This window comes from Cicer arietinum, chromosome 3 (genome assembly GCF_000331145.2).
Source record: "Cicer arietinum cultivar CDC Frontier isolate Library 1 chromosome 3, Cicar.CDCFrontier_v2.0, whole genome shotgun sequence".
Classification (NCBI taxonomy): domain Eukaryota; kingdom Viridiplantae; phylum Streptophyta; class Magnoliopsida; order Fabales; family Fabaceae; genus Cicer; species Cicer arietinum.
In genome coordinates this window covers 13,651,056-13,663,433 of record NC_021162.2, presented here as the reverse complement: position 1 = coordinate 13,663,433, position 12,378 = coordinate 13,651,056, and the positions used below count along the sequence as shown (strand labels likewise).

The 12,378-nt window shown below is 45.0% G+C and overlaps 1 protein-coding gene across 1 annotated transcript; it reads left to right on the top strand.

Moving 5' to 3' along the window:
* The first annotated feature begins 453 nt into the window (after window positions 1-453).
* On the top strand, window positions 454-841 carry LOC101509493 (small ribosomal subunit protein uS14m). Its single transcript, XM_012719848.3, is given in 2 exon segments — window positions 454-474; window positions 477-841. Coding segments are annotated over 2 exon segments (324 nt in total). The 3' UTR covers window positions 780-841.
* Window positions 842-12,378: the final 11,537 nt, after the last annotated feature.

Sequence of the window (12,378 nt, the reverse complement as noted above, 5' to 3'; positions counted from 1 at the left end):
CCAACCCACAAATTCGTAGCCCAGGAGACTCACAACTTTTTGATTGATTAAAAAAAAAAGCTTTTTGATTGATTCAGGGGGCATCGAAACCAAATAATTTCAAGGCAAAAGGAGGGCTTACTTACTTGACTTTTCCTGACGCTGAGTCATCCTATTCAAATTTAGCTATGTTAATCGAACAGGAAAAGTTTTCAGATGATATGGACCAAATCGAGGACCAGAAGACTCTTATTATAGCATTTTTCTCCTGAATTTAAAACTGTGTTTAGGGTTCTGGGTCCGATTTCAAACATTGGCCATCGTTTGGTCCGAAAATACAGAGTTTGGTCCATTACTATCGATGGGTACGAAAATCGCCAGAAAAGTCCAGAGGCCATCCATTTTAGGGATTAATCACTTCAGTGGGAATTAGAATGTGTTCCATACCACCGTGGAGCGGCTTTTTGCAAAAAGATGAGGGAGAAACTCAGTAAGAGATGTCGGAGAAGCTAAATATATGACATCACAAACGCAGATTGCTCGCGGCTAAATATGAATTGAGACGAAAGCTTTATAAAGCCTTTTGTAAAGATTCCGATCTTCCTAGTGATATGCGGGACAAACTTCGTTATAAGTTGTCCAAGTTGCCAAGAAATAGTTCCTTTGCACGAGTAAGAAACTGATGTATTTCCACGGGTCGCCCTCGTTCCGTATATGAGTTCTTTCGAATTTCTCGTATCGTTTTTCGTGGATTAGCATCTCGAGGTCCTTTGATGGGCATAAAGAAATCGTCTTGGTAGCAACCGCCAAACCCTTAAAACAAGGGTTAGCTCTGCAGCTGGTCCACAAGCAAGGTAAGTAGGTCCATTACCGGCCGGCTCCGGACCGAAAAGACTTAACGGAGTAATCCCTTATCTCGGATCGGAGATGCTAACGGGGCAGGAATCGAACTGGGGGACCTATCTACCGCCTGTGTCTATCTCCTATCAAGTATGCTCCCCAGACATAGACTACGTACAGGGTAGTACTCTTGGATTGGATATAATATCACCGCTTGAACGTGAACATAACATTAAGTTACGAATGTAACACCTGAGGGATCGACCACTATTCTAAATAAAGTAAGGCGGAGAACTGTTGTTCATTGGAGCGCCGGAGTCCGGGGGTTGTTCCCATAATTGAAGTCAGAGTGTGGGACTGAGCCTTCCGAATGATAAAGAAAAAAAAAGTGCTTAGTTTCGTTGGAAAAGCCAACGCAAATATCATATTTACTTTATCTCGCCCAACTTCTAAGGATAGATAGAAAAGGTTGGAGAGAGTTACTTTATGAAATTATCTCCTTTCTAAAGCTGCGCAAGGCGGCCCCACCCCTCTTTTCCCCCCTTTAATGAAAGACCCTCGCCCGCCCCGCTTCCTATTCATTTTTGGGTCGGGACCCGGGGACCTTTTTTTTCTCAAGAGGTGATTTCGAGAATCAACCAACCGACAAATCCGTAGCCCAGGCGACTCACAGCCTCCCTCTCGCCCAAAAAAAATGGGATTAATTCAAAAAAAAAGCTTTTTGATTGATTCAGGGCGCAGCGAAACCAAATTATTTCAAGGCAAAAGGGGGGCTTACTTACTTGACTTTTCCTGACGCTGAGTCATCCTATTCAAATTTAGCTATGTTAATCGAACAGGAAAAGTTTTCAGATGATATGGACCCCCACCCCCAAGAGATGGACGAGAACCTCCAATTGCTTAGTGGTCGCACTCTGTCCCGCTTGGTGGATGAAATCTTCTCTCCTTTTAGAATTCTTTCTCCCACACACCTTTGCCCTCTTTCACCGAAGAGGAAAGAATAATCTTCCAAGCGGACATAGACCTAAATTTCCATTAGATTCATTCTTAAGCTTGCTTTGTTGCAGTAAGATGATCAGTCCGAGAGTGCTGGGGAGAAGAGAAAGCGGTAAAAACCCCTCAGATACGGTCACCGAGCAGTCGAACGACTCTTCAGTAACCCAAGATAACCCCTTCGACGCTCGCTTCTTTCGCTGTATACCCCCTCCATCCTTCGGAGGTGGCAGAAACAAAATGTACTATAAATAATTGATTATTTCTTCTTTTTATGTAGGGCCCCAGAACTAAAAAAGGTGGGGGAACCAGAGTTGTCACGATAGGAAAGAGATAAAAATGACTATAAGGAACCAACGATTATCTCTTCTAAAACAACCTATATCCTCCACACTTAATCAACATTTGATAGATTATCCAACCTCGAGCAATCTCAGTTATTGGTGGGGCTTCGGTTCGTTAGCTGGTATTTGTTTAGTAATTCAGATAGTGATTGGCGTTTTTTTAGCTATGCATTACACACCTCATGTGGATCTAGCTTTCAACAGCGTGGAACACGTTATGAGAGATGTTGAACGGGGCTGGTTGCTCCGTTATATGCATGCTAATGGGGCAAGTAGGTTTCTCATTGTGGTTCACCTTCATATTTTTCGTGGTCTATATCATGCGAGTTATAGCAGTCCTAGGGAATTTGTTTGGTGTCTCGGAGTTGTAATCTTCCTATTAATGATTGTGGCAGCTTTTACAGGATACGTACCACCTTGGGGTCAGATGAGCTTCTGGGGAGCTACAGTAATTACAAGCTTAGCTAGCGCCATACCTGTAGTAGGAGATACCATAGTTACTTGGCTTTGGGGTGGTTTCTCTGTGGACAATGCCACCTTAAATCATTTTTTTAGTCTTCATCATTTACTCCCCTTTATTTTAGTAGGCACCAGTCTTCTTCATCTGGCCGCATTGCATCAATATGGATCAAATAATCCATTGGGTGTACATTCAGAGATGGATCAAATATCTTTTTACCCTTATTTTTATGTAAAGGATCTAGTAGGTTGGGTAGCTTTTGCTATCTTTTTTTCCATTTGGATTTTTTATGCTCCTAATGTTTTGGGGCATCCCGACAATTATATACCTGCTAATCCGATGCCCACCCCGCCTCATATTGTGCCGGAATGGTATTTCCTACCGATCCATGCCATTCTTCGTAGTATACCTGACAAATCGGGAGGTGTAGCCGCAATAGCACCTGTTTTTATATGTCTGTTGGCTTTACCTTTTTTTAAAAGTATGTACGTGCGTAGTTCAAGTTTTCGCCCTATTCACCAAGGAATATTTTGGTTGCTTTTGGCGGATCGCTTACTACTAGGTTGGATCGGATGTCAACCTGTGGAGGCACCATTTGTTACTATTGGACAAATTCCTCCTTTTGTGTTCTTCTTGTTCTTTGCCATAACGCCCATTCCGGGACGAGTTGGAAGACGAATTCCTAATTCTTACACGGATGAGACTGATCAGTGAAAAATTCTGACACCAATCATTTACGTATTACACCAAGAATTAATTGACAAGCGCATTTGTTTTATAGTTGGCTATGTTGATATAGCTTAGATAGGGAAAAGATATTACTAGGGTAGGGCTTCACTTTAAAATCCGGGGGCTTTGTTCCCGAAACTCCCTTCCTCCTCCCCGTCCTTTGAAAGCAAGAACATTCGCATAGAGGAGTATCCTTATCACGCATGCTTTTCCACTGATGACAAAATGACCTTCTATCCTCTTCTAGGGATTCCTACCCCTATATGGAGAGGGTAAATTCATATTTTAGTATTATGCATGAATATGCTTCTGCGCCGGGAATATCTCATAGCGGGAAGGCCCAGAGATCATAAAGAGATAGGAGCTCATGAGACGAGTTAAAGCAATCAAATTGATTGAGACAAGCAAGCCGAATGCATTCGGATGCTTCATTTACGAGTAAACAAATTCTCCTTCGGGGGTGGGCTTTGTAGGAGTTGGGCGAGATGCAAGACTTTTTCCTCAAGGAGTTAGAGCAAAAGTTGTTTACTCGTATAAAAGAATAAGACCGGCTTACCATTCTATTAAATAAAATGAAAGGGTTGAGAGTGGATTCCTTTCTTCAATGCATTCCACCGAGGCGACTAGGGCACCTTTTTTGTAAGAGACGCTCAGCTCAAGCCAACTAACTTCTATCAGTTCAGGCGGAAGGTTAGGGGGAGTGGTACAATAAGGCCTTCCCTTCGGTATGCGATATCAGTATGTAAAGTTAATTTCTCTCGTAGGCCCGGCCCCGGCCTGCTTTTGAAACTTTTGGTTTGAGGGACTTCACCGCTAACGAGCATCGATAAGATGTCGCAAGCAATCAAAGCGATTCCCTTCCTTATTCTAATAGAAAAGGTAATCCGGGCCCTCCCCCTGTCTACAGCTATGCTATCTCTATCACTGCTAAGGTCGGGTTTTTTTTGCTGGATCAGATATGGAGATTTCAGCCCTTTCCTTCCTTGGCTCTGGGCACGCTGTTTAGATCTATTTCGGTTGCCAATGAAATTGAATATGGGGAACTCTCCGTCTAAGTGATTAATCCGACGAGTCAATTCTCAATGTGATGCTGCTATCCGTTCGACGATCCTACTTCTGATGTCACCCCCGCCTCTCCCTCCCAGTGGAATATCCCAACTATTCTATATCCAATTCCGAAAGAATGGATCATGAAAGATTTTTTCATGAGATGCCGATAAGGAACATCCAATTAAAAAAGCGGGTGGCAGGGAATGAAAGCACTCCTTTGATAGCAAAATATAGATATTTTTGAGAGCTAGGGGCAGACCATCTGTTCCTGATTTACTTTCTTAAAAGAAGCCTTAGATCTCTTTCTCGATCGAGGTGGGAGTAGGCAGTTATCTATGAACTGGATGTTGAATTATAAAAAAGATGAGAGGAAGGCGCTTCTTCGATTAGGTGTCTCGTGGCAGGGGTTGTGCACAATCAAAGAGGGGCGGCTACATTTCAGCTTGCTGACTTCACTATGACCTTCCCCACCTAATCTTCCTCCACTCCTTGTCGGCGGGGTATAGGAGAAGCCCCAGAACTACGCTTGAAGCTTCATTCAGATTGATTCCAGTCGCCGCTATGCCACATCAATCCGTTATGGCTAGACCCTCTTCCTTAGCAGCTACGGATTCTCCAGGCAGCCATATTAGGAATAACATCAGTACATTAGTTAGACGAGCATGAGCGTATGTACCCCGATTCACACCAAGTTTTCTCTTTCGGGCATGGCATGGAGAAAGCTCCAAGGATTGACCCGCTCTACGACCCTAATTCATCGTCATTGGGGCTATTCTCTCGAAAGAAGAGTGTGATAGAAGCATATAAGTTTCAGCCTAGGGATCAGCCTATCAAACAAAAAAAAGTAAGCGCGTATGCGGTCCGCCAGTCTTTGACTTTCTTTGAAGGATGGTTTTCGAGTGGAATGGTTTTGACCTTGAATGTCTTTAGGCTTCGACCTGGCAGCCTAGACCTATTCTAATAGATTAGGCCTAGATTCCCCAACTTCTTAAAAAAGAGAATTTTTTTCAGAATCGCTATTTTGTTCGATTCAGTAGTAGTAGGAATGGTGTATCCAACAGACGGTCTTTCATCAGTAAGCGATGTGCTAGTCTTTGTTGGTGAATGCCTATCTGGCTGGTGTTCAAGTCTCCGGTCCTTGTCCTTCTATTAGTGGTGGTATCCTAAGATTCCGGTTTAGAAATGATCTATTTCTGTAACTAGAAATTTCATAAGAGAAGAAAGATCGTAGTGTAGATTCCGTCCCTCCCAGTTCACAAATGTAGTTACGTGTAGTTCACTTTTTTCTTGGAGATTGGCTTGGTGTTAAGTGTACCGCTTGTGTAGCCTATGCAAAGCGAACAAGCAAGGGATTGAGCTGCGTGAAAGCCGCGTTCGCGCATTCGTTTTCTTGCCGGCTGGGTACAAGATCGAAAAGAATGCATTGGATGGATGCCCGGGCATTGAGAAGGAAGGACGCTTTCATAGCCGAAAGGCCATGGGGAGATACCGTCTGTGATCCATGGATCTCCGATCGGGAAACCGTATCCAAGCTCCGCGGCTGCGCTGTTTGGACTTTTCAAACTTAGCGAACTGAAACATCTTAGTAGCTAAAGGAAGGGAAATCAACCAAGACCCCATTAGTAGCGGCGAGCGAGAGCGGATTGGGGTTTGAAGAAAAACAAACCGGAAGTCGTTTCAGGTGCATAAACAAAAAGGCGCCTTCGGATACAGAGGGGCTACTCTAGTCACTCAAAGTCCTAGCTAAGTAAGGAACATACTCTCCAAACAGAAGTACGTATTGCGCGGCCGAGGAAGCATCCGAAGCATCTAAAGTCGAATAATCCGAATCCGTTGAATAAGAAGCCTTTGATCCGCTTTCTGAGAGCGCTGAATCATTCGATTTGAAAAAGGTGGAAAAAAGGTCATAGCACCAGCACCTGAACGCTTACTCTTACTGCTTTAGGTTCACCTCTTTTCTTAGGATTGGCTGCCCTGAGGTTCTTGTTTGGAGTCATTTGTTTATCACAGAACAAGTCCCCCTCAATCACTGCCATAGTTGACCCAGTATCAACCCTCTCTTCCAGATCCTCGCTTCTATGGGCCAAATCACTCTCCTCGCTCGTTAAACTTGCACCTTGACTACACCCTTCTCGGCTTTGTTACCCAGACACTCATCCTGAGCAATCTCTTCCAGTTCAGCAGTGTCCAGCTCCCCCCTTTGCCATTGTCACTACTAAACGGGGTCGATCCACTTTACTATAAGTAATTCAAATCGAAAGCCGTTTCAGGTGCATAAACAAAAAGGCGCCTTCGGATACAGAGGGGCTACTCTAGTCAATCAAAGTCCTAGCTAAGTAAGGAATAGACTCTCCAAACATAAGTACGTACTGCGCGACCGAGGAAGCATCGAAGCATCTAAAGTCGAATAATCCGAATCCGTTGAATAGGAAGCCTTTGATCCGCTTTCTGAGAGTGCTGAATCATTCGATTCAAAAAAGGTGGATAAAAGGTCATAGCACCAGCACCTGAACGCTTACTCTTACTGCTTCAGGTTCACCTCTTTTCTTAGGATTGGCTGACCTGAGGTTCTTGTTTGGAATCATTTGTTTATCACAGAACAAGTCCCCCTCAGTCACTGCCATAGTTGACCCAGTATCAACCCTCTCTTCCAGATCCTCGCTTCTATGGGCCAAATCACTCTCCTCGCTCGTTAAACTTGCACCTTGACTACACCCTTCTCGGCTTTGTTACCCAGACACTCATCCTGAGCAATCTCTTCCAGTTCAGCAATGTCCAGCTCCCCCCCTTTGCCATTGTCACTACTGGTACCTGACCCCGTCGGCTCGACATTTTTGCAAACACCGACCCTTACTCAATAGGACAATGAAAAGAGGAGAACGAGGACAGCTGACTACCGCTAAAAGTCAGACTACGAGTACACATTGTATGATTGAAAACTGCCGCTGCGTACTACCTAGTGCTTGCAGGTCTGACTGGTGTCCTCTCTCCAACAACTGCTTCAATCAATGTTAAGTCTGACTACTCGGCTTGCTTAACACAAGTGTGATTTAACCTTCACGGACCACTTCACTACCCAGCGAGCTCCGGCTCAAAAACAACAAGCAAGGGATTGAGCTGCGCGAAAGCCTAAACTCCTGACTCTAACTTACCCCCTCTCCAACCAGTCGAGTGGCATTAGCCCCTCTCCCAGCAAGAGGATGCGCGAACCTCCAAGTCAAGCGCGCTAGCGCGCTTTACCAAGGCTTTATCTGATAGGGGCTCGAACGTCGTTGCTTGTTTGGGTCGAGCGTCAACCTTAACGCATCCGTTTTCTTGCTCCTTAGCACAAGCACTAAGTAAGCCCGTGAAGGAAAGGCCTTCGCGTTAGTAAGCTAGCTTTGTAAGCTAAGCAAGCCAGGTTCTCCGAGCACTACGGTAGGACGTGGATCGATCATGACGAAAATGGACTTCTCCGTAATGTAATAGAAGAGTCACAGTCCAGTTCCCCGGGCTTTCTCCCTTCTCGACCAGACGAAGGAGATATTCATTCAATTCAGGCGGGTAAGGGCTTGGCTTGACTCTGTGTTCTCTCCTGGTCGGAGGCGAAGAGTGGCAAAGTTCATCATTCAGTGGTGGGGTGTTCATAGAAAAGAGGGCGTCGCCCAACGAGTGGCAGATTTTTATGGAGTCTCTCTCATAGATAGAGGAAGAGTACGCGCGCTAGCGCGATACGGCTTACGCAGTTGATCGGATTGGATAGCCCTTCGGGCAACCAACCGCACATAAAATTCTAATCAACAACTTGGAGGTATGGCTGAGTGGCGTAAGGCATTGGTTTGCTAAATCGACATACAAGAAGATTGTATCATGGGTTCGAATCCCATTCCCTCTGGCACGGAAGTGGAACGGGCGGGCGAAATTACGTGAGAGAAAGAACCTCTTGGTGTTGGTGGAGTCCCCCGAAGGACAGAATAGCACTACTTAGTGAGCGGAGAGCCCGTTGCGCGTTGTTTTGACCGACCTATCTTCTTTTTATAAGCAAGCTCCCTCCGGCAGTCCCTGGGTGGCTCTCGGTTCTTGAGCATGCATGTTGGGAGAGGAGATTAGGCGGAAGTTGAAAAAGCTGCTCGAAAGCTTGACAAACGAAAAAAGCCTTTTCTTTCTTGTTATTAGTAAAGGGCTTTTCCCTAACTAGTCAAGTGGTAAGTAAGCTAGGGCGCTATTCGATGAAGAAAACATACTTTAGAAAAGTGGTTCAGGTACCTCAGCTGGTTAGAGCAAATGACTGAAAATCCTTGTGTCAGTGGTTCGAATCCACTTCTAAGAGGGCTTTGGGTCCAAAGGACAGGTAGCTGAGCCGAGTTTTCTTAAATTTAAGTTAATTAAAGAGGAAGCCAAAATCAAATGTGAGCGCTCCTGCACTATACGGCTTTTTGGCGTCGCCATATCTTGTTCTCGTGTCCCTATGCCCAAAAGGATGGGAGAGTTCGGTTCGAGTCTTCATCGATCTGATGGATCTATATGCTGAGGGGTTGAGACGAGGTGTAGCGCAGTCTGGTCAGGGCGTCTGTTTTGTGTATAGAGGGCCATAGGTTCGAATCCTGTCACCTTGATGTGATGGGCTGAAAGTGCACAGCCCAGCACAGCCTCTTTCTACTGGCGTGGCGCTGCTGGATGCTTCTGATCAATAGAACAGGAAGAGGAGTCAGCCAAAAAGAAATTTGAAAGTAATGACCACCAAGATACGCATAGTGATTCGATCTTTTGATCACCCATTTTTGGAAAACAATTTTGGGGGGCTACTGCCTTACACACGGAAGATTGGATTGCCTGAATCACGAGTCTTATATATTGTGTTACGATCACCTCATATTGATAAAAAGTCCAGAGAACAATTTGAAATGGAAATCAAGAAAAAATATCTGGTCATAAAAACAGAAAAGCATGAATTGCGAAAGAAGTTTATCTTTTCGTTCGTGATCTTAGTTTTTGTGCTTTCTTTCAGTCTCTACTATTTAAAATAGGGTTATCTCTTGGTAGTCGAGTCCTCTCCTTTGCTTTATTTAAATTTGGCCTCGCGGGGGGACTTGCCTGGGCAATAGGATGTCTTTTGCGAGCACTATTCAGTGCCGATGGGGGGCTCTCCATCGGGAATGGCATGATGCCTCACGGAGCTGCCGAATCCACCAATTCGGATTTGTTTACTTATACTTGCGATTTGGTGGAGGAATGGGAGCTGCACGTTAGCACTTGACTTTATGACTTTTCCGTCTCGCATAAGATGTCCTGTCTCTTTTCAGTTTTAGCAGAATAAGCAGTATTGGTGGTGGGAACAACCATAGTTGATGCTAGTGCAATAAGACTTGATGAAGGCGGCACTTGCCTTCAAGCTTGAAACTGATTGACCATGAGAGTCAGATCAATAGTCTATCCCCGAGAGCAGATGAGAGAGGAGAGCTATACCAAGGATGGGAGAGTCAAGGGTGATGCATGATCTGGGTTGACTCTAATAAGACTAATAGCCGTACCGCAGAAAGAAGGTCAACTTAACCCCAGGTAATCACAGCTTTCTTCCGAACTCGCTTTCGAGCTAACCTTACATGGAGCTACCAGCCAACAAGAGTTCTCATTCACGGCTAACTAAGCATTCGTTCAGAGTTGACAGGGAGAGGGTAGACTGAAGACCATCACATCAATCAGTCATGCGGTCGGTTTGGGGTACGGTCAGTTCACCGGGAGGATCGACCCCCCATTTTCGAGGGAGATCCTTTCCGAATGATCTCTAGTCTATCGTCTAGTCTACTGTAAGCCACGTCGCATCACCCGCATGTGCGGAGGATGCCTACCCCACACACATGGAGTGAGCAAAGACAGATGCGCTAAGGCAGTAAGACCGACTCCGACTTGTCAATAGATGCTTTTTTTTGATCCTTTCATCATCTTCTCCCATAGGGAGACTTAGAATAGATCCCAGATCACCAGCCCAGGCCATGCTATCCAGGCCAACAAGAGTTCTCATTCACGGCTAACTAAGCATTCGTTCAGAGTTGACAAGGGAGAGGGTAGACTGAAGACCATCACATCAATCAGTCATGCGGTCGGTTTGGGGTACGGTCAGTTCACCGGGAGGATCGACCCCCCATTTTCGAGGGAGATCCTTTCCGAATGATCTCTAGTCTATCGTCTAGTCTACTGTAAGCCACGTCGCATCACCCGCATGTGCGGAGGATGCCTACTCCACACACATGGAGTGAGCAAAGACAGATGTGCTAAGGCACTAAGACCGACTCCGACTTGTCAATAGATGCTTTTTTTTATCCTTTCATCATCTTCTCCCATAGGGAGACTTAGAATAGATCCCAGATCACCAGCCCAGGCCATGCTATCCAGAATGAACTATTATTTAATCCCATGAGTCACCCGGTTAATCAAGATGTAGAAGCCCAACTTCCTCACAGACATAGTAGGCATAGGTCCAACCACCTTTTTTTTAAGTAGAAGTCTGAGCGGAGCTACCCACTGGACGTAAGGTGGAGTATGGTCCACCCGGAGCCAGGTGATATAAGTTTCAGTCTTCGCCTCTGGAAAGCGCCCGGATCCATCATTGAGCCTTAGATTCGAAGGGAATGGATTACTTACTCGATAGAGTGAGGGGAGTTGGCTAGACTGACTTGAACAAGTAAAGTTATTTCTTACTTATTCTTACTTATAAAGAAGGGAAGCTTGGTACAACAATTTGAATTGGATAGATTTTTTAATATCTGTAATTTGAATATGAAAGACCATTTTACGAAAAAACCGTTGATCCGATCCAAGAGTCAGACTTTGCTATAGGAGGAAGCAAAGCTCTCAAGCTGAAACCAGTGCTACCCTAAAGTAACCCAATGGACGTACGAATATCTGCTTCGAAAGGACCAAAGAGAGTCTTTATTTAAGCTATTCTTCGCATCTCGAGAGAAGCAGTCGATTACTGAGCATCCCATCTCATAAGGAAAACCTTAATTTAGGCCTGGTTGCGGGGGAGAAGGACTAAGGATCAGTTTAATGGGACCTAGAGGAGATAGAAGCTGTAGTTAGTGAGTTGTGGGCTGAACTGCTGAGTCTAGAAATGACTTCTTCAGTTAAGACTAGCCTAGCAAGAAGGATTGCTGCTAGATTCTATACCAACACATTCTTTCCGAAAAGTAGAATCGCAAGGGTATGAAGGATAGCTATGAAAAGCAATCCACCTGAAAAACTACCAGCTTCTTCAATGGGGGATACCTTTCCTTTTCTATATCCTCTTCTTCTTTTTATTCTATCTTCTTTCTGTTCACCTGAGCTAATTCTTTACTTGCTTTCGAGCGCTTGGTCTAGCCTATTTGCTGTTAGAAGGGAAGCCTTAACACAGTAGCAGGTAAAGAGAGAGGGATTGCTCGATAGGGAAGACGGGAGAATATCCAAACCCGAATCACAGACAGGCACTCTACTCAATATACAGTAAAAAAGTTAACTAAGGGGATCACAACGGCGAAGGGGGCCAATCGAGGAGACTAGAGGAGCTGGATGCAGCGATTCGGAAGTAGCGAATCGTCTTCTTTGCAGTTTTTCAGGGGAGTGGCTATCAAGCAAAAAATTCCTTTATTCGGCTATTCAGATAATTTGGTATAGAAAGTTGACTTCTTTCTTCATTCAAGTAAGATAGTTGATCGAGAAAGGTCCTCTTCCACTAAGAAACTATGGAGCGAAAGCGATGTGCTCCGATGAAAGCCTTGCGGGTCTAATCTACCGCGGCCCTTTACTCAATGAATAGGAAACACGGCCACACACAATCAGAATCCCCACGCATGAAGCAGTTGGCTCTCAATGGGAATTCTCCATAGCATGACTAGTTAAAGCAATCAAATTGATTGAGACAAGCAAGCCTCAAGCTAGGGTTCCCCATGACGAATCCATTGTGTCGGGCGAAATAAAAGGCCGGGGCAAGAATGCGGTAGGCGGTGGTCCTATGAATGGGTTGAA